Source organism: Orcinus orca, chromosome 1 (assembly GCF_937001465.1).
Source record: "Orcinus orca chromosome 1, mOrcOrc1.1, whole genome shotgun sequence".
Lineage (NCBI taxonomy): Eukaryota > Metazoa > Chordata > Mammalia > Artiodactyla > Delphinidae > Orcinus > Orcinus orca.
Window position 1 is genome coordinate 187,227,595 of NC_064559.1, and position 21,279 is coordinate 187,248,873.

Here is a 21,279-nt window from a genome sequence, read left to right on the forward strand (position 1 = left end):
CGGAGGTCAAAGGTCAGTAAATAGTGGTGATGTCATGCGGGCAAGATGGCGGAAGGGTGAGCCAGTCATCCACTTCTCGGGCGTTGGGCCCTGAATTCTCCCAGGGTTGGGGTGCTGGGCCAGGGTCCCCGCGGGGAACAGGAGGCTAGCGCGGGCCTGGACGGAGCTGAAAGGCCGGGGTGGAGTCTCAGCATGAGGGGGTGGGGAAGCGGCCTGCGAAGTCTCGGCCCGCGGGCCACATCTGAGGAGGGAACTGAGACCCGATTCTTGAGCGGGCGAGAGTCGCGCTGGGGGGCCGCCAGATGTGTCTGTCTTCCACAGGGAGGACGTGGGATGGTGGCGGAGCTGGCTGCAGCAGAGCTACCAGGCAGTCAAGGAGAAGGTAAGCCGGGCCGGCGCCCTTCCTACGGCAGGGCCCCGCGCCGCCTCACTGCAGCCTGGTCCGAGCCGTCCCGCCGGACCCGTGTGGGCTCCGGGCCTCAGGGATGAGGCCGACTTGGGCCCTACGGAAAGACAGACCCCAACTCAGACCAGTGTGACTCTAGCTACAGTGAAATAAATACGGTCTTAAAGCCTGCAGCGACCCTGTGGTAGGAATCCGTGGGAAGGAGCGGTTTATTTCCGCTTGGGAAATTCACAACTTCGTAGAAGAGAGAACATTTGATCTCGGCCTTGAAGAAAAAGGATTCTAGCGATAGAAACCTCCTCTAGTCATTCAAATATTAGAGTATATGCCACAGCCAGCACTGTCTGACTCTGTGGTCCTGAGGATACCGACGTTAGCCAAGCAGGTGCAATCCTGGACCTCCCAAAACTCACAGTCTAGTGGGGAAACAGCAATCCCTGTGGCCCGAGTGAGGCTTGGCTCTGCCGGTGGGCAATGCCATTGTGTGTTGCTGTTTCAGTCCATGCTAGTTCGTCAAAACCAACCCAACTGAATTCTGGAAAAAGTTAATTACTGTTTAGCTCAAGCAACTGGGGTGAGTCCTGCTTCAGGGCAGACTCCAAGAGGCTTCTGGCTTCAGTTAAATCAATCCTCTATTCTGGGAGCATTTGTAGTGTAACATCACTACAGCCCAGCAAAATCTGAGAGTGACCTGAGCTGTTTATGTGGTTGATGAAGACTCAGAGAATTTCAAGCTGAGGTTTAATAGGAGAGACCCCAAAAGAGCTTGCTTTTTGTTGAGTAGTCTACTGGAAGGAGAGTCTGATGTTCATTTAGCAAATGTTTTGTGAGGGCCTCCTGTGTGTTACCCTTAACGTTGGTCTTACCATAACTCATGAAAAATAGGTAGTTGGTTAGCCTTCCATCTTTGTTCTCTCATTTGAAGCAAGGGGAATGGGTGTTGTTTCTGCCTTTGACAGTTCCCCATTTGGAAAGAGAAAACTTAAATTTCCTATTCTTATATGAACTTAGGCAAGATATTTAACCTCTCAAAGCCTCAGTTCCTCATCTGTAAAGTGGGAATACTAATAATACCTACCTGCTAGGATTGTTGTGAGGATTAAATGATAATATATGTAAAGCACTAAGAACAATATCTAGCATACAGTAAGTACTAAATAAGTACTTATTTTTATTATTAAGTACTGAGAGCCGCGGGGAAACCTCTTAAATACCTGCAGTCCATTTTTCCTTCCATTTTGTTCTTGGTCTTTCAGTGCTTTCCTGGCCTTGCTTCCTTCCCTCCCTATGCTGGCTCTGTCTGGACCACTCAATTCCCAGCACCCCCAATTCTCTTGCACCCAATAGCATATATTGCCCCAGAAAATACAGCCCTTGGTGCTGTGATCTGCTTCCCTCTGCCCCTTCATTCCTCTGTGTGTGTGTGTGTGCTTGCTTGCCCACGGACACTAGTAGGGAAAGCCACGATGCTCTTTGGCCCACTGCAGATTCCCCAAACTCTCTGGGCTGGGGCCCCTCACCCTCCACCCCTGCCCCAGCAACTTTTTTCAATCTCACATTTGCTTCTCCCCTTGCCTTCAGAAACTTTCCCCAAACCTAACTCTTCCTCAAGTCCCCTGTCCAACCACTTCCTCTTTTACTTCCAGGAGACAAGCTCACCTCCTACTTTTTAAAATTTGAAGTCAATAACATGATCTCTCTTAACTCCCTCCCCACCCCTGAAGCCACTACACATAGACTTATCTATATAAACACTCAGCTTCACCTACCACTTGCCAAATCCAGTGGTGGTTTTCAGGTCTTATCTTTCTGGACCTTTCTGCTGCATTAGACGCTAGTGATCACTCTCTCTTTCCTGAAACTCTATTCCCTTGGCTTTTGTGGCATGATTCTCTCTCAGTTCTCCACATACTTCTCCAGGCTTTCACTTCCTCTTTCACGAATTCTTCTTCCTCTGCCTGCCCTTTAAAGGTGGTGCTTGAGGAACCTTATCCTCACACATTGCTTTGTTCACTCAACAAACTCTTTCATTTTAGGGAGACTCCTAATCCTTTTCTGTGAGATTTAGTATTTGAGGAGAGCTCTGGCTAGCCGGGTGTCCCAGATATCCCACAGTCACTGCAGATACTACATACCAAAATCATTGTCACCATCCTCTCTATAAACCCACTCCCCCTTCAGCATTTTCTTCCTCAGCTGGCAGCACTGCAATCATCCAGTCACCTAGTTTAGTTGCCAGTAGCTCTTCCCGACTCTTTCTTGCCCTGAGTCAAAACATCTATTTAATCACCAAATCCACCTTTTTTGCCTAGTATTTCTTGAACCAGTCCCATCTTCTCATCCTGACCAGCACTGTCCTTGTTCATTTTCTTCTATTTCCTTTCCTGGGCTATTGCAACAGCCTCCTGACAGGTCTTCCTCCATTTCTGATCTTGTCACTCTTGGACCTATAGTCCATGCCAGTCTCTGGAGTGACCTGTCAAAAACGTGAGTCTCATCATGTCCCACCTGCTTCAGACTTTGGTGGTTCCCCATCACCAACAGGGCTGACCAGGCCCTCCAAGGTTGCCCTCTCAAGCTTTATCCCTCACCACTTCTGTGTTACCCTTTATTTTCATTAGGACTGAAGTGCTTGTAGGCCTCAGTAAACCCCAGGCCCCACCACGCCCAGGCTGCCTTAGTGACTCCTGCTCATTCTTTAAGGCTCAGACCAGGCCTGTCAACAAGTCTTTCCAACCTCCCCACAATACACCAGTCACTGCTCTGCCCTTGCACATCAGCACTGTTACGTGAGCATTTTCCCCAGTAGACTGTGACCTGGAGGGCTGGCACCATGTCTGTTCATATAGGTCCCCTAAGAGCTCACAGTCTAGTGAGGGAGACAGCCATTCATCAAATAATCATGTAAATGGTTATGTAATTAAAATTGCCCTGGTACATACCAGTCTAACAAGCACACATTTTTTGAGTGCCTACTTTATGCCAGGCTCTATGTCAGACACTGGGAGAGCATCAGTGAACAAAAAACAAACGCTCTATGTTCACAGAGCTCACAGTTTATCCAGGAGGATAGATACGAACAGGTAATTATAAATCTAAAGGACAGTAAATGTTAAAGAAGAGAAAGTGCAGGTGCCCATGAGCAGGGGAGCCAACCTACATCTGAAGGAAGTGACATGTAAACATAGCCAGGTGAGAGGGTTCGTTCATTGTGTTTGTTCGCTTGTTTTGAAGAGTTAGAACTATGTGTCAAGGAGAGGGAATGATGTGTTCAGATACCCTGAGTTAGGGAAGATGGTAGAACATTTGGGAAACTTGAGGAAGGCCAGCTGGAGCTCAGTGAGGGGCATCGTGGGAGGGGATGAGAGTCCGCCAGGGTGAGATTATATGGGCCTTGTAAGTGAAGGTAAAGATTTTATACTTGCCATAGGATACCATGTAATCACTGAAGAATGTAAAGCAGGGGCATCATGGTCTGCTCTGACTTACTAAGCTCCCACTGGTGTCACGAGGAGAAGGTAATAGAGGTATCTGATGCAACCTGGGAAAGGAGTCTGGTTGAAAGAGCAGGTTGGCCTGGACTAAGGTGGTGGTGGTGTGGATGGAGAGAGAATTGATAAATGACTCTTCTACTCCAATTAAGGAGTCCTGAATCTGAAATGGAGCCATTCCCACTCGCAGAGAAGCCTCTGGCTGATAGATGAGATTGTCCCATTCAGAGACTTCCCAGGATGATGAAAACTAGGCAGGCTCTTCTGCAAAGAAAAAATCGCCAGAACATTCAAAAACATGTTTTTAAAATGTAGGTGATTATCCCTGTGTAAAATGAAAGGGCTTGAAGGGGTGAGCACAGTGATAGTCCGGGAACGTGTCTTAGAGTGGGTGAGGATGAAGCAAGACAAGGTAAGACTTAGACAAGAGCTGAGGGCCTGCTGTCTCACACTGGGTTTGAGTGCAGAGTGAGAGTCAGACCGGTCCGACAAGCAAGTATCAGTTCTGCCCAAAGGAGCTCTATGGATGAACAGAACCTTGGGGAATGGTGGAACCAAGGCGGCCTAGGAGAGAATCTGATCCAGTATTTCTTTTTACACCCCCTTTGTTGAATGTAAAAAATCACACACCTTTTTCACTGGTGTTGTCAAAAATTGCTCATAAAAGCTTTCTAAACTATTGCTGTTACCAGTACAACGTATTTATAAAACCTTTCACAAAAATAATTTCACCTACTGTCTCATGTTTCAACTGAATTTCCCTGTGACAAAAAAAGTAAAAATAGAAAACACTTTCCTTTGATTAAACACACACACATACCCCCCTTCTCTTTGTGTTTGAAATTGGAAACAAAGGTCATGACTTACAGCATAGCTAAGTGATGCATCAAAGTCTGTTTTGTTTTCAGACTGCTTGTGCCCCCTTCCCCATTCTGCTCATGAGAACTACTGATCTCTTCCACCTCCCTAATTTCCCAGGAGAAAACCGAGGGCTAGATGAGAGTTCCTCCTGGCCACATAGCTTATAAGTGTCTGGGCTGAGCTCAGTCCCCGTTCTCAGAGCAGCAGGAAGTTCCTCTGTGCTCTCTGCTGTTGGGTAATGCCAGGTCATGGAATTGAGACAAGTAAGCATTGTTTCTGAGCCCAGGCTTCCCATGTCACTGAGTTTTCCATGTTTCTGTATGATACTAACGCACAGGGAATAGGAACAAAGGGTGGTGGCACCAGCTGGCTCTGTCATCCCTCTCTGTCTTCCCTTAGTCCTCCGAAGCCTTGGAGTTCATGAAGCGGGACCTGACAGAGTTCACCCAGGTGGTGCAGCACGACACAGCCTGCACCATTGCAGCCACTGCCAGCGTGGTCAAGGAGAAGCTGGCTGTGAGTACCACCTACACCCTCCAAGTGACTTTCCCACATAGCCTGACCTGCCTGGGACCCTGGTGGGAGCTCCCAACCTTTCTACCGTTAAGTGATTATTTTTTCCCATAGGCTCCCATTTTGAAAATTGTGTCCGTCAAGCAAACAAGCTACATATGTTAAGTAATAATAAGCTTTCCCACTTCTGTATTGTTTTAGCAGATCGGCAAAGTCATTCATTGTAGACAATTTAGAAAATACAGATAAATAAAAGAAAAAGAAAGACCTAGAGATACCCGTAAGTCCCTCTCCCAGAGATTAACTACTGTTAATATTTGAGGAGTATATCCCTTATGTATACTTTCTTTTTCAAAACTGGGATCAAATGAACACCATGTTTCATAACCTAGTTTTTGACTTAATCATTGCAAACCTCGTTCTAGAGCATGCATAAATGGCATGGTATTCTGTTATGTGGATTTGACCAGTTCCTAGTTTCCTGTTTGTTTTTTCCAGTATTGTAAACAGTTACAGTGAACATGCTGATTGCTTAATCTTTCCCCTTAATATTTTTTTCCTAATAAGGTATTGGAAAGGATATAGGGTGAATATAGTTGTTTTAGACCTTTTAATATCTACTGTAAAACTGCTCTCCAGAAAGGTTTTGCCAACTTATATTCTTATTGGCCCTGGTTTTATCAATCAGAGATGTATAGTGGAATTCTCTTGTGAGATAGGAGTTAGATTCTAAAGTCAGCATGGAACTTGAAAATTGTATATGGTCAAAGATATCCCTGCAAACCTCAGATTTCCAATGAAGTATATAGTATACTAGTTTTGTATTACAGTTTCTCCTTTAGTATTGGAACAGATTTCAGTTTCTTTGATCATCAGCTGAATCAGTTGCCTAGTAATTAGAGGCCATGTTATGGAAAACATGTTATGGAGTTTTTATAGCCAAGCTTCTTTTGTTGAATCTTGTAAAATACTGTCTGCCTGCTAACCACAGCTACTGATGAGCGTGAATGACAATTAGTAATTGAGCTGAACTGCTGCAAGTCCAGCCAGTAGCAGAGATGCCACTTGTTTCTTTCATTTATTTACTCCTTTTCTCATTCAACAAATATGATTATATACCTGTGCCAACATGTGCCAGGCACTATTGATAGTCTCTAGGTTTAAAATACCTGGGCAGCCTAATCAGGAGTAAATGTGACACTTTTCTACAAGGTTTGCAGAGCCTGGTCCTGTCTCTCAGCCTCCCATCCCTTCTTACTTATGTATGTATGTATTTATTTATTTATGGCTGCATTGGGTCTTCGTTGCTGCATGTGGGTTTCTCTAGTTGCAGCAAGTGGAGGCTACTCTTCATTGCAGTGCATGGGCTTCTCATTGCAGTGGCTTCTCTTGTTGCAGAGCACGGGCTCTAGGCATGCGGGCTTCAGTAGTTGTGGCACGCAGGCTCAGTAGTTGTGGCTCACGGGCTTAGTTGCTCTGCAGCATGTGGGATCTTCCCGGACCAGGGCTCGAACCACTGTCCCCTGCATTGGCAGGCAGATTCTTAACCACTGCGCCACCAGGAAAGTCCCATCCCATCCCTTCTTGCTCAAGGGCATTCTGACCAGTGTGGCTCAAGATTGGTGCCCCACTTGCCTCTTCTAGGAGGTCCATACATTGGCCCTCAGCTGGTCCCAGGTTTGCCTCTACACAAGGCTGTTTGTTCTCATCCTACCCATATGTCCTCAACCTTTCATACAAAATACTTCCTGAGCAATGATGATGATGAGATTGTAATATTACAGTACTGCTAGTTATTAAATGTTTGCCATGTGCTGGGCATTGTACACACCTTATCTCTTTTAATCTCCACAGTACCCCCCTGAAGGAAGTATATTTATCTGCATTTTACAGATAAGTAAACAGACTCTGAGAGGGTTTAGGTCTCATAACCAAAAAGTAGTAGAGCTGGGATTCAGATCCAAGACTGACCCCAAAGCTAGTACCGTTTCCATCACTCTACCCATAAGTCCTCTTCCCCACTGAATGTCTGTGGCATGGATCCTCCCCTGTCAATTTGTGATCAGCCTGGTCGACCTTGAAATTTTGTTGAAACAGCCAGTCAAGGAGCTCTGCTCTGACCTACACAGGCCTACTGTGGCCCTGTTCCGCACCCCCATCTGGGGGATGGGGACTCTGGCTGCCCCTCTCTCCTTCTCCAGCCCCAGAGATGGGGGTGAAAGGTCGTGAGCATTTCCCTGGTCCCCACACACAGTACACTTTGACCCCTGATGCTTCATACCTCCATACCCTGTACCCCAGTTTGCAGCCTGCTCCTGGGCCACTTGCTTCCTCTGTTGGCTTCTCTCTGCAGACTGAAGGCTCCTCGGGAGCAACGGAAAAAATGAAGAAAGGGCTGTCTGACTTCCTAGGGGTGATCTCCGACACCTTTGCACCCTCACCAGACAAAACCATTGACTGCGATGTCATCACCCTGATGGGCACACCCTCTGGCACGGCTGAGCCCTATGATGGCACCAAGGTATTCACTAGCGGCACTGGGCTCTAGCTTCTAACCTGAGCTCACAAAGCAGTACATGTTCATAAAAAATAAATACATGTATATAATTAAATTGGAGAATACCAATAAGCAAGAAGATAATAGTTTCTAAACCCGTAATCCCATCACTAAAAGAGAACCACTGATTCTTCGTTGGTGTATAACCTTCCATTTCTTTCTGCTTGCAAACACTGGTAAAGATAGTTTGGGGTTTTTCTTTTTAACAGAAAAAGCACTTTATACATGCAATTTTGTAACCCACTTAAAAATTTGCAATTAACTATTAGCATCTTTCCTAATCACCATCATTTTTAATGTCTTTAAATTCTTGCAAGCGTATATAGCATAATTTATTCAGTCATTTCCTTAGTGCTGCACATTTGGATTCCTTTCAGCTTTCATCCATAATAAGGAATGCTCTGGACAGCATCTTTATGGGCATGATCTCCACATTTGTGTTATTTAAGACTAATTTCCAATAGGAATAAATGTACAGGGGGAGGATATCTTCAAAGCAATTAAATCAACAAGAATGGTAGTATATTTCTATTGCATTTTATCTTCTCACCATTACTTCTTTTTTTTTTTTTTTTTAACATCTTTATTGGGGTATAACTGCTTTACAATGGTGTGTTAGTTTCTGCTTTATCACCATTACTTCTTATATTTTGTGGAGCGTTTTCTCCCAGATTCACAGTGTGGTGTCACAGCAGTTTGGCCTTCTTCATAGCATTTTACCACATTGAATTTCAATTCCAAACATGATTTTTCAAGCATGTTTTTCAGCACTAGTATTAGCACCACCACTTAGTACACATTTAAGTGGATTGTGAAAATTTTTTAATTATAGGATTTTAAATTATAACAGTGAATCACCAAAATCGCTTGCTGAAGTTGTGATACAGCCAGCCCATGCTTCCTGCAATAATGAGGAAGGAAGGACGGGCTTTCCGTTTACCAGCTAAAGTTTGCCACTCCTGTGGCCCTAATGGGAACACAGATTGCAGAACACAATGGCAGACTGGCTATGAAATTAAGAAATTCTTGATGAATTGTTTTAATTTGAGGGAGTTAAATATTTGCCAGTAAATTTTGCACTTTATTAATATACTTGCACTAACATTTTTCATATCTCACATAATTCAAAACCATTTTATACATATAATTTTATAGCCTCCTTACCCTTTATTTTCTTAGTTTCCAGGGGTGGAATACTGGGTGAAAGACCATTTTTCTAGGAGCCCCAGTTTTGGACTCCTAGCCCAGTGCTCCACTCCATAGCCCACAGTGTTAATTGCCAGGTGCCCTGTGGGTATGGTAGCCAACAGGGGAGAAGCTGGTTGTGGTTGATCGGCAGAGAGGGGTTGCTGTCTATCCCCATCACCCCAGAATTTCTGTTCTCTGTTTTTTTTAGGCTCGCCTTTATAGCCTGCAGTCAGACCCAGCAACCTACTGCAATGAACCAGATGGTGAGGGGGTAGCACTGAGGGGGCAGGCTTGCTGGGCAGGGAGACCAAGCGGGTCTGGATTGCGCACCCTGTTTGTCTCTGGTAGCAGTGGCCAGGCACCCCCTGTGTAGAGGGACCAGAGTGGGGCTAGTTTGACCCTTACATCTGGTGGGATGGGTTGATGGTCCCCCTTCCTCCCTGAACCCAGACTGTCTTCATCCCCTTCTACAGAGGCTTTGCTCCTCTCGTCCCTCATCCTCAGCTTAGGCTCCTTCCCAGCCCTGCTGCCCTGCCTGCCTTCCCTTTGGCCTGTTTGCTAAGCTCCTGCTGTGCAGCAAGCCCCAGGATGGGAACCAGACACCAGAAATGAGTCAAACCCTCAACCAACCCTGTCCAGACCTCCAGGAACCTGCTGTTAGGAGACAGAAACAGGGAATAAAGCAAAGATACTAGAGATAGAGTGACTTGACTGCTTCCACAGAAAGAGGGGAGCAGTGGGATCCCAGAAGATGGCATGTAACCCAACCTGGGAAACCTAGCATGTGACACCTGAATTGAGGTTTTAACGATGAATTAGAAGTAAACTAATTTTACTTTTAGAAGTGGGGGAAGGGTATTCAAGCAGGACAACAGGAATTTGAAGTTCTCGAAAAACCTAGGCATTTGGGAAGGCCAGACAAAGGGTGCATGTGAGGAAATGAGGGCAGTGAGAGCTGCCAGGGGCACCAGACTGGAAAGGCTTTGGGTACCAGACCAAGCAGTTGGAATTTTGTCCTAAAAGGCTCAAGATAGTGGTTCTTAACCTTTTTTTAAGTCACAAAGGCCTTTAAAAATCTGTTGAAAATAACAAGCCCTCTCTCAACAGAATTTTATATGCATATGGGAATTCTTTAACCCTTTGAAGCCTATCTTTGGACCATAGCCTGAAATGCCCTCCTGTACAGAACTGTTGAAGCGTTTTGAGACCTGATGTGATCAGATTTTGCATTTTATAGAAGAGCCTTCAGGCAGTGTTTTGTAGGATGAAATAGAGAGGGAGAGACGGAAGATGGGAAGACCAGTTAGGAGGCTTGATAGGAATCTTCATGTCAGAGGTAAAGCCGGAACCAGGGAAGGGGCGGGTGGAATGAGGAGGAAGGTATGCATGTATAAGAGACGCTGAGGAAGTGGAATCCAGAGTGACTCCATAAGGGAGGAGTCTGGGAGGGCCTCCAGCTCTCCAGTGGATGAGTGGGTAGGACAGGTGGGCGGGGGAAGAAAATGAGCACACGTTGTATTTGCAGCATATGTGCAGGTGGATGTGTCCAGGCACCTGGACCTCTGGATCTGGAGCCCAGAAAGGCAGCCTGAGCTGCAAAGACACACTGAAGAATTGTCAGTGGGAGGAAGAGGTTGAAACTCATGGTTTAGTGGAGGTTATCTTGGGGGAAAATGGAAAACGAGAAGAGATAAGGAAAAGAAAAAGAGGAGCCCACTGAAGACTCAGATGGAACAACGAGAGAAGTGGGAGGAAATATACAAAGAGTGAGAAGCCAGGAGAGAAGAGGGCTTCAAGAGGAAGGTAGTGGCTCCCAGGGCAGAAACTGTAGGATGGTCACATGAGGAGGAGGACAGAGAATCTGCCACTGGATTTGGCAACATAGGGTCACTGGTGGTAACCTGAGAATAGCTGTTTCAGAGAGGAGAGGATTCAGTAGCCAAGTGCAGTGGGATAAAAAGCAGGCAGGCATGGGAGAGAGTGGAGACTGCAGCCCCTCCCAGTGATCACTTAGGGGCCATGCCCTGATATCAAGCTTACCCACCCCTTCACCCTGCCTGACCCCCCACCTTGGGCCATATGGCTTTGGAAAAACCTTAAGTTTTCCTCATTGTCCATGTCCAGGCTTAGGTGTGATTTCTCTAGGCCCAGTGTTCTTTCTCCAGACCCATGGAACTGACCATCAGTGTCTGTCCCTCTGCAGGGCCCCTGGAGTTGTTTGACACCTGGCTTTCCCAGTTCTGCTTGGAGGAGAAGAAGGGGGAGATCTCAGAGCTCCTTGTAGGCAGCCCCTCCATCCGGGCCCTCTACACCAAGATGGTGAGGGCCTAGCCGGCAGGACCTCAACCAACTCCCGGCCTGAGGTGTGGGGAGGTGGGAGGGACATGTCCAGAGTCATTGTGGAGTCCTCTGGCCTAGAGAGCAGCAGGAGGCCCTGAGGAGCCAAACGAGCCAGCTCCTGAGCCAAGAATCCACATGGGGGAAACTAATTTGCCAGGCTTCTGGCAATCATGGTGAGAAATGGAAGGGCCGGCAAAGCCTGGTGGGAGTTCTTTTCTCCCTCCTTGGCCAAGCTGGGCCAGGAAGGTGGGTCTGGGGGGTAGAAGTGCTCTAAGAATCACTACTCAGCCACTTATCCCATCTGATATCCAGAGTGGCTGGGAGCTGGCTGATGAGGCTGGGAACATAGACCCCCACATAACCACTCCCAAAGTCTCATCTCCACTGTCCCCTCCCTCCAGGTGCCTGCAGCTGTTTCCCATTCAGAATTCTGGCAGCGGTATTTCTATAAAGTCCATCAACTAGAGCAGGTATGCTGGCCTAACCAGGGAAGGTCCTCCACTCAGCCATGAGGGAAGGGGGCTGGATTTTGTTGAGGGAAGAAGGGGACAGAGGGTGCCAAGAGTTCTGGGGTCAGGACCAGAGTCTGGGAAAGAGGGTTCCCTGACTGCTCCTGGCCATCTACTCCCCCACATTCAGGAGCAGGCCCGGAGGGATGCCCTGAAGCAGCGTGCAGAACAGAGCATCTCTGAAGAGCCTGGCTGGGAGGAGGAAGAAGGTAAGAGGTATTGAGAGGTGATGAGAAAGTACCAAGTCCTGCCTGTGGGAGACTGTCTGGGCCATTCTCTCTGAAGCCTGGAGGGACATGGCACCCCAGGGAAGAGGAGGGAATGAATATGGTGTTTGCTCATGCCAAGGATACACTGAGCTAACAAGGGGTTGTTTACCAAAGCTGGTGGATCCCAGGTTTAGGTACAGAAATCACATGTGTCACTTGAAGCAGATTTCCCTGCTAGCCCATGGACCAGTACTTAAGAGTAGGGGATGCTTATTGAAATTCCAGATTCCCTTCTTCCACTTCTAAATAAGACTCTATGGACATGTGGCCAAACTTGTATTTTTAACAAGCTCCACTGGTAATGTTAATGACCAGCCAGACTTGGGAACTGCTGGCTTAGGGACAGAGCTGAGCTTCCTCTACCTGGTAGCTCAGCTTAGGACAGTGTGTGGGAGCCACCTGCATGGTATGTTAACACAGTTACTAAGTGCTTATATTATATGCCCAACCTGTACTAAAAGCTTTACATGTATGGTCCTTACCACAACTTCATTATCCCTCTTTTGCAAATGAGGCAGATAGGTTAAAGAAGAGTTAAGTGTCTCGCTCAAGATCATGCACGTGGGATATAGCAGAGCCCAACCTGAACCTCAAACTGACTGACTTTAAAGTCTTGGCTTTCTAAGCTATAATATTATCTTGAGCTGCACTGCTAGAAGCTGAGTGCCCACCAGGCATGTGCTATGCCTCAAGGGTGGGAGAGAGTTTGACCAACAGGGATTATCTGCAGAAGAATTGTGATGGAGAGGGAGGTGAGGAAACTGGCACCCATTAGTTTTGGTTAGAGCAAACTTTGGTGGGAACCTGAGGTCTGTTTTCAGAGAGCTCCAAGGTTGTCTCGGGGCTAACCAGGGTACATCACTCTCTTTCCCTACCTTTCTCTCTTGACAGAGGAGCTTGTGGGCATTTCACCCACATCTCCAAAAGAGGCCAAGGTTCCTGTGGCCAAAACTTCCACATCCCTTGAAGGAGGACCTGGCCCCCGGAGTCCCTGTGAAGAGAATCTGGTGACCCCGGTTGAGGCTCCAACAGAGGTGACTCCATCGGAGAGCAGTGAGAGCATCTCCCTCGTGACACAGATTGCCAAACCCACCCCTGCATCTGAGGCACCAGTGCTGCCCAAGGACCTGTCCCAAAAGCTTCTAGAGGCATCTTTGGAGGAACAGGACCTGGCTGTGGATGTGGGCGAGACTGGACCCCCACCCCTAGCTCAGTCCAAGCCCCACACCCCTGCTGGCCGCCCCAGCGGTCCAGAGCCCCGGCCTCCAGCCAGAGTAGAGACTCTCAGGGAGGAGGTACTCACAGACTTACGGGTGTTTGAGCTGAATTCAGACAGCGGGAAGTCTACACCCTCCAATGGAAAAAAAGGTAAGCCATGGGCTTCCCTGGTGGCACAGTGGTTGAGAGTCCGCCTGCCGATGCAGGGGACACGGGTTCGTGCCCCAGTCTGGGAAGATCCCACATGCCGCGGAGCGGCTGGGCCCGTGAGCCATGGCCGCTGAGCCTGTGCGTCCGGAGCCTGTGCTCCGCAATTGGAGAGGCTACAACAGTGAGAGGCCCGCGTACCGCAAAAAAAAAAAAAAAAAGGTAAGCCAAGGCCAAAGCCCAGGGAGCGTGTGCGGGCAGGGCAGGTGAGAGTTGCCACCTCACAAGGCAGACTTGTCTTCTTGTCCCATGTGAGGATCCTAGGAGCAGATGGCCTTCATTTGTGCTACTGATGATGATGATGACAGCTACTATATTATGATGACAGCTACTGTAGTATTTATTATACCCTATTCCATCAATTCCAAGATGCATTTATTCTCTGAAATTAGGATGCATCTTACAGTTGTTGGGGTTTTAGATTCAACAAAATAAGGTTTATGTCAAATCATGTGTTAAGGATGTAATATTGCATTTAATTTCTCAGTTACCAGGGGAGCTTGTTAATTTCCAGTTTACAACTCACAACTCCATATAACTGTCCTCATTTTACAGATGAAGAAAGTGAGCCTCAGAGATGTTAAGTAACTTGCTCAAATTCACACGGCCAGGAAGTAGCAAGCCCAGATTCAGACCCAGCTCTGTCTGACCTGAAACCCATGCCCTTAACTACCACACTGTGTCAGTTTCTATCCTTTTGAACAGTTCAACTTTGGGGTGGGAACTCCTGTGACATTGATTGCTGTCAAGGGTCTTCTTCCATGGATGACCTCAGGAAAGTCAGTTAGCTTCCCTAGGCCTGTGTTAATTGTTATTATTATAAAATATATAAACAAAACTTACATGTACAGCTTAAAGAAGAATAAAATGAATACTCATGAACTTGCAGTGACCCAGCTTAAGTAATAGAGCTTTAGTTTCTTATCTGCATAATGAAATTTTAGACTGTAGACACTTTGACTTTATGTCAAGGGGGGGACCTCTCTCTAACTCCTGCAATTAAAGGACAGTGATGGCTCTGGTGTCAGCTTGTTTTGCCACATCCAAAATACCTCTCCAGAGATAGCCAATTGTCAGCAAGACCTCCCCTCAGCTCCTCACACGCAGGCATCCTGTCTGCCAACACTCAGCACCAGTTGGCCACAAAGCTTGCCCAGCAGGTGAGCACTGGCCTACTGGCAGTGAGGGACTGGCTTACTGCAGTGGATGGGGAAACAGGCTGATTTCCAGTTTCCAACACAGTGTTTTCCGTCTGACTCTGATTCAGTGAGGTCATCCATTGAGCTCCTACCCACTCTTTATAAGACACTGAGGAGGGAGGGGTAAAGGCTGCAGTCTATGATGAGGCACGAAGCAGTATGAGACAGGCTTGATACAGGAGGAGTTCAGAGAAAGAAGGAACCTCTGCGCATCAGCAGGTGTTTCACCAAGGAGACAGGCATTGTATAGGAGAGTTGGAGAGTTTGCGGCAGGTGCGCAGGGAGCGGTAGTCCAAGCTGAGGGGGCCTGCAAAGTCCCCCACATGTCAGATCGTGTGTTGGGGACATGGGGCACATTGAAGCGGGTGACCAAAGCCCACGTTTCTGTATTGTTCCCAGGAGAGGGAGGAACAAGAACTTAAAATCTTAAGCCGAATTCAGAAAGTTGGACTTGGTGCCACAAAGCAGCAGGGCATGCTGCTTATATGCCCAACCTGTACTAAAAGCTTTACATATAGAGGCTAAGGGCTCAGGCTCTGGAGTTCAGACAGTTCTGGGTTCAAATCCCAACTTTGCTCATAAGCCATGTGACTTCAGAAAAGGTACTGATCTTCTCTAAGCCTCCATTTTCTCCTCTGTAAGTTGGGGGTAATTATTTCCTGATAGGTCCTCAGTTAGGGAAGAAATTTGGGTAGAGCCCTGCTTTGGGGAGATGATGCAGATAATAAGACGTACCATTCTCTGAGCACTTTCCATATGTCTGTATAGCTCTGTGCTAAGCACTTGATATGCATATCACTCAATCCTCACAAAAATCCTGAGATCTGTGAGATTTTCCCTTTTTTTTTTTTTTTTTTACTGGTAGGAAACTGAGATCAATCACCCATCCAGTAGGTATTTAGAAAAGTGTGACATTGCCTTTAGGAGAGTGAAGAGTAGGTGATGGACCCAATATGTGTTGTGTGGTTGCTGGGTGGATGGTACGAAGGGTCCATTTGAGATAATGGTCGTGAATTTTAAGAGACACCAGTCAGCACAGTAGTACTTTTGTCCAGCCACATTCAGTTGCTCAGGTGCAGGCACAGAGCAGATGGGGAGTTGGACTTAATCAGGGTTCAGGTTTACCCAGGTGAACTCAAAAAGACAAGAGTCCAAGTGTATGCAAGAAGTGATCAGAATGATGGTTCATGGAATCTGAGCTGGGTAAGGGAGGGAATAACAGTGAAACAGTTGGAAGGTTAAAGAATTACTGTTTCCATTGGGAATTGGGCTATTGGAGAGAGTGATGAGAAAAAATGAATGGTGGGTAGAGACTGGAAGAAATGAGATTATGGGGAAGATGCAGCATAAGCTCTTAACAGTGCGCTATACTTCCTCTAATGCACTGGGGGATTCGCAAAAGGAGGGCCGGGGGATTCAGTGCAGGAGACCCACCAGAAGTAGTTGTAGTCACTTAATGGGGGGAAGCTGGGGTCTTAGACTAGAGTGGGACAGTAGGGACAGAGTAAAGGGAGGAAGAATCTTAAAAGAGGCCTGGAGGCAGAGTGACTCCTTCTCCCTCTTTGTCCAGATGACATGAGGGAGGCTTGGTCTCTGGATACAGCAGTCTCTGGAGGTGGCCCAGCCACAGGGACCTCTAAGGTTCCAGGGTGATGCCTGTCATTGCAGAGCTGCTTCCCACCTGTATATTGTGCCGAGATCCATTTGAGCAAGGAGACTAGACTTACCCTGCTCAGGCTCCCTCAGCAGGGAGCAGAGAGGGGAGATTAGGGCAGGCCCTGTGGCCTGCGGACTGGAAGGAGCTCTGGGCTTAAAGCCCCACTTCACTACTGACTGACCTGGGAGTGGCTTTTGCTTCCATTTCTTCTCTGGAGAAGCAAAGAGCCAATTAAACAGAATAAAATGAGCTGTGAGTGACAGCACCATGAGGTTAATAATCACCTGAAAACTCCCCTTTCTTACAAACAAAAGAAAACAGTAAAACTTCATCATGAAATCTTAAATTGTTGTTGCATAGATCAGTTCTCTGCCACGTGCACAGTGTAAAGGAGAGCTTAGTACTCTCATTGTGTGACAGGACAGGGTGGTGGGAGGAAGCAGGTGGCAGAGAAAGTCCAGATTCACATCTCTGCCACTCAGAGCCTTTGTTTCCTCACCTGTAAATTGGGACTGTTAATACCTATCCCAGAGGGTGGGTGTAAAGTGCTCCAAAAATGTTAGCTGATGCTTTCTTTTTTACCCCAAAGGGTCTGCCCTAGCATTTAAGCCTGAAGAGGAGAGTTTCAAATCCCTAGAGGGCAACCTGGGGTTAGGAAAAGCTGTCATGACCACAGCCACAGCTCTGGAGGGAGAGATCAGCCGGGAGTCCAGCTTCTAACCCACAGGAAGCCTGCACTGACAGGGAGCCAGACGCAAGCCACCAAGAGTGTCCTGAAAGCACAGGGAGCCTTAGATGTGGAGTCAGAAGAACTGGGTCTTGGTTGCAGATCTGCCCCTGACTGGGTGTGGGACCATGTGTAAAATTACTTAACTCTGGGACCAGGCCTTTAACAGCTCCATTTGTTAAATATCCACTGTGTATATATGTTACAGGCACTTTACATGATACTGCTAATTTTAACACTGTTGTATCTCAACTGCAGGCCAAGGTCTATACAGAATCATCTAGGTACCTGTTTATAATGCAGAATTCTGGGTCACCACCTACACCTGCTGAATCTAAATGAGGGGGGATGGGAAGACAGGAATCTGCATTCTAATAAGCTCCTCCAGTGGTTCTTTGCAAAGAGGGTGGTTTTATCCTTATTTTATAAATAAACTGAAGCCCAGAATAACTTGCCCAAGACTACACAATAGATAAAAGAGTTAGGGTTCCACCCAGGTTTGCTTGGCTCCAGAGACCCTGCTGTTACCACACCACTTAGGGCTAGCTGGGTGACTAGAGAACAGTGCAAGAACCCGAATAAGGAATGCGGAGGCCAGGCTTGGGGAGGTCTCAGAGCCTGGGTGCATGGTGAGGAACAAGCTGGACAGGAAGAAACAAGGTATTTACAGGTGGTGCCATTGGGGGATCAGAGCTTACTCTTTTTTTTTTTTTTTTTTTAGAGCTTACTCTTTTTAAAGGTGCTTTTTAAAAAAAATGATTACAAAGTAATATGTGTTCATTTAAAAAAATATATTACCCCATGACCTCATCACCTAGTGATAATTATTGTTAGTATTCTTGTGGGTGTTTTGCTCATTCTCTCTGTATGTGTGCATGCATCTGTGAGTGTATTTTTTTAATGGAATCATACTGCATATACTCTTTTTTTACAGGAACTATTTTTGTAGTTTTCTTCTTACTAATAACTTTCACATGTACATTTTTTTTATATTGCCTGTAAGAAAGCATACCCAAATATGAATGTTTGGAGCAGTAGTTGTCAAACCTTAGCAGGCATCAGAATTACCTAGAACAGGGAGGAGTAAATGTTTTCTGCACAGAGCCAGGTCACAAATATTTTAGGCTTTTGGGGACATACAGTTTCTGTCCCAGCTCTGTCGTTTCAGCATGAAAGCAGTCATAGACAATATGTCAACAAGTGGCCATGGCTGTGTTCCAAAATTTTATTTCCAAAAGCAGACAGTAGGCTGGATTTGGTCCACAGGCCATAGTTTGCCAACCCCTGATTTAGAGAAAGAGTCCACGAATATTTACAGAGTACAAACTATTTGTTCTAGTCACTTGGAATACATAAGAAAACAGAAGATCCCCGTCCTCGGGAGCTCACATTCCAGCTCCTCTACTATTAGACAGTAAGCATAGTGAATCTGATTATGTAATACACTAGAAAGTGGTAAATACAATAGAAAAAAGAACAACCAGAGCAGAGTGAGGGGTCAGGGTGCAACTGAAGATAGGACAGTCTGGGTAGGCCACGTTTAGATGGTGAGATTTGAGTAAAGGTGTGAAGGAAGCGAGTGAGTTGGCCTGTGGGTATCTGAGGAAGAGTTCCAGGTACAGGGAACAGTCCTTGCAAAGGCCCTAGGTGGGAATGTGCCTGGTGTGTTTCAGGAGTAGCAGGATCAGTGTAGGTAGAAGGGAGTGATTGAGGAGGAAGAGGTTCATTGTTTATTTCTTCTGGAAGATTTCCATGGCCCCTAGGGAGCTTCTGGACCACAGTACTTCTCCACTATTCAGTAACTTGCTTTTTCTCACTTAATAGTTTAAGACTATTTTGCCATGTATATAAATGTTTTATAGCCTAACCTTTAAAAGCCACATAATGTTCCATCATATGACTATACCATTTATTTTTGTAATTCCCTATCAGTGAACTTTCAGGTAGTTTTTTAAGTTTTCATCACTGTAACAGCACTACAGTGAACATCCTTTTGGTTAAATTTTTTTACTGAATCCAGGATTTTTCCTTAAAATAGATTCCTAAAAGTGGGATCACTGAGCCAGAGAAAGCAGAATGTAAAGACGTTTGGTGTGTATTTGTCAGGCCTTTCTAAAGAGTTCCATCACCCCCAGCTACAACCTCTTCACATACCCCTTCCTGTCTCTCACACTATGGATCATGGTTCCAGGCTCAAGCACAGACATCAGTGAGGACTGGGAGAAGGACTTTGACTTGGACATGACTGAAGAAGAAGTGCAGATGGCACTTTCCAAAGTGGATGCTTCCGGTGAGGTGAGTCGGCCTGGTTGGCCACAGGGAGGCAAGCACAATGATTCCGGGTCTGAGGACTCTCCCTGCCAAGCCCGACTGTCCCTGCAAGGTGGATCCCACTCCTATCTGAGGTGGCAGGCTGCGGGAAGGAAGCTAGGGCCTCCCACTCAGGCCCTGAACAGTAGTCATTAGCAGGGTCCGCTTCCCCTCAGTTCCAGGGGGATGGATGGGGGAGTTCTTGACCTTAGCTCCTATCAGAATCACCTGAGGAACTACTAAAAAATACAGATGCCAGGGCTTCCCTGGTGGCGCAGTGGTTGAGAGTCTGCCTGCCGATGCAGGGGACACGGGTTCATGCCCTGGTCTGGGAAGATCCCACATGCCGCGGAGCGGCTGGGCCCGTGAGCCATGGCCGCTGAGCCTGCGCGTCCGGAGCCTGTGCTCCGCAACGGGAGAGGCCACAGCGGTGAGAGGCCCGCGTACCGCAAAAAAATAAAATAAAATAAATAAAAAATACAGATGCCAAACCCTGCCCCAGACCTTTAACTCATGGTCGCCAGGTGTGGGACCTGAGCAGATTTCTGGCCTTGGAGACAAAAGACGATGTGATCACTTAACCTGAGCCTCTGTTTCCCCATCTAAAACATGGCACTGATCATTATAATTTCATATGCTGTGGTAGATGATGCATGTGCACACCTTAGGCATAGTGCCTGGGGACATGGGCGCACTAATAGACGTTCCTGAAACCACCACAAAACAGTCATAAGCTCAGAGGCCTATTATTCTTATTCTTCACTTCCTCTCAGAATCAAGGATGGTCATTTTGAATGAGAGGCTGGGCAAAAGTCTCTCATAGCTAATAAGGGACAGGACTGAGGCTCCAGCCCACACATCTGATTCAAGTCAGTGTTATATCCACTGTCACACAAGAACCCCATGATTCCTTCCAACATGTAGCTCAGGAACCTGCTATAAAGAGGTGAACAGAGTAGAGAGAATGGGAAGGGCCTTGTTTTTCATGCTGAGAGACTGAAGCCCAGAGGGAGGTAGTGACCTACACAAGAGTATTTTACACCTGTGACCTCACTATACCCGGGGTAGAGAAGGCCCATGGCACCTCTTATGCCACGTGGCCTTCATGGCTTTGGTGTCTTTGCAGCCCTCTTTAAAACCCGACATACAGGGCTTCCCTGGTGGCGCAGTGGTTGAGAGTCCACCTGCCGATGCAGGGGACACGGGTTCGTGCCCCGGTCCGGGAAGATCCCACATGCCGCGGAGCAGCTAGGCCCGTGAGCCATGGCTGCTGAGCCTGCGCGTCCGGAGCCTGTGCTCCACAACAGGAGAGGCCACAACAGCAAGAGGCCCGCGTACTGCAAAAAAAAAAAAAAAAAAAAAAACCCGACATACAATATATCTGAACAGAATTATTTATATCAGGGGATCTGCTGATATGAAGAGAGGCCAAGAGACAGTTGCCTGGGGAGACTTCAGCTGGGGATTAGGGTGCTGGAGCCGCTAGTGAAAGCCCTGCGAGCACCTGTAGTCCAGTGCCACGCTTGCTTCTGATCACAGCACCACTGTAAAGTTCCCTGCCTCTCAGGGCCATATTCTTACCTGCTCCGCAGGAGACAAGTTCTCCTTCAGGGATTGACTGACGGGCTTCTTGTAGTCAGGGCGTCCCCTTGTGGTGTCCAGTGTTGGTTGGTAGAAGCATTTCCTTTGAGTCTGGAACCATCAGAACAGCAGGCCCACCGCTTGGGCAGAGGGCAGCTCTGCTCCCCAGACATTCCTTGAAGCAAGTGGTTCGCTCTGAGAGGAGGCCGGGTATGGCCTGGGGGAGTTGGGGCTGGGGCTGCGGGG

At 47.2% G+C, this 21,279-nt stretch overlaps 1 protein-coding gene across 4 annotated transcripts in view; it reads left to right on the plus strand.

Moving 5' to 3' along the window:
* Window positions 1–21,279, plus strand: part of BSDC1 (BSD domain containing 1) — a 22,815-nt gene continuing 1,536 nt past the window's right edge. Inside the window, exons 1-11 of one of the 4 annotated variants that reach the window (XM_049696376.1) lie at window positions 1–56; window positions 322–382; window positions 5,158–5,274; window positions 6,484–6,533; window positions 7,625–7,792; window positions 9,225–9,279; window positions 11,220–11,335; window positions 11,758–11,826; window positions 11,996–12,074; window positions 13,026–13,502; window positions 19,334–20,848. In XM_049696376.1, coding sequence (XP_049552333.1) covers window positions 30–56; window positions 322–382; window positions 5,158–5,274; window positions 6,484–6,533; window positions 7,625–7,792; window positions 9,225–9,279; window positions 11,220–11,335; window positions 11,758–11,826; window positions 11,996–12,074; window positions 13,026–13,502; window positions 19,334–19,608 — 1,494 coding nt within the window. In that variant the 5' untranslated portion in view covers window positions 1–29 and the 3' untranslated portion in view covers window positions 19,609–20,848. Of the gene's footprint in view, window positions 57–321; window positions 383–5,157; window positions 5,275–6,483; window positions 6,534–7,624; window positions 7,793–9,224; window positions 9,280–11,219; window positions 11,336–11,757; window positions 11,827–11,995; window positions 12,075–13,025; window positions 13,503–19,333; window positions 20,849–21,279 lie in introns of those variants that run through there. The other 3 variants (XM_049696382.1, XM_033422280.2, XM_004266513.3) reach the window with 3 other exon arrangements.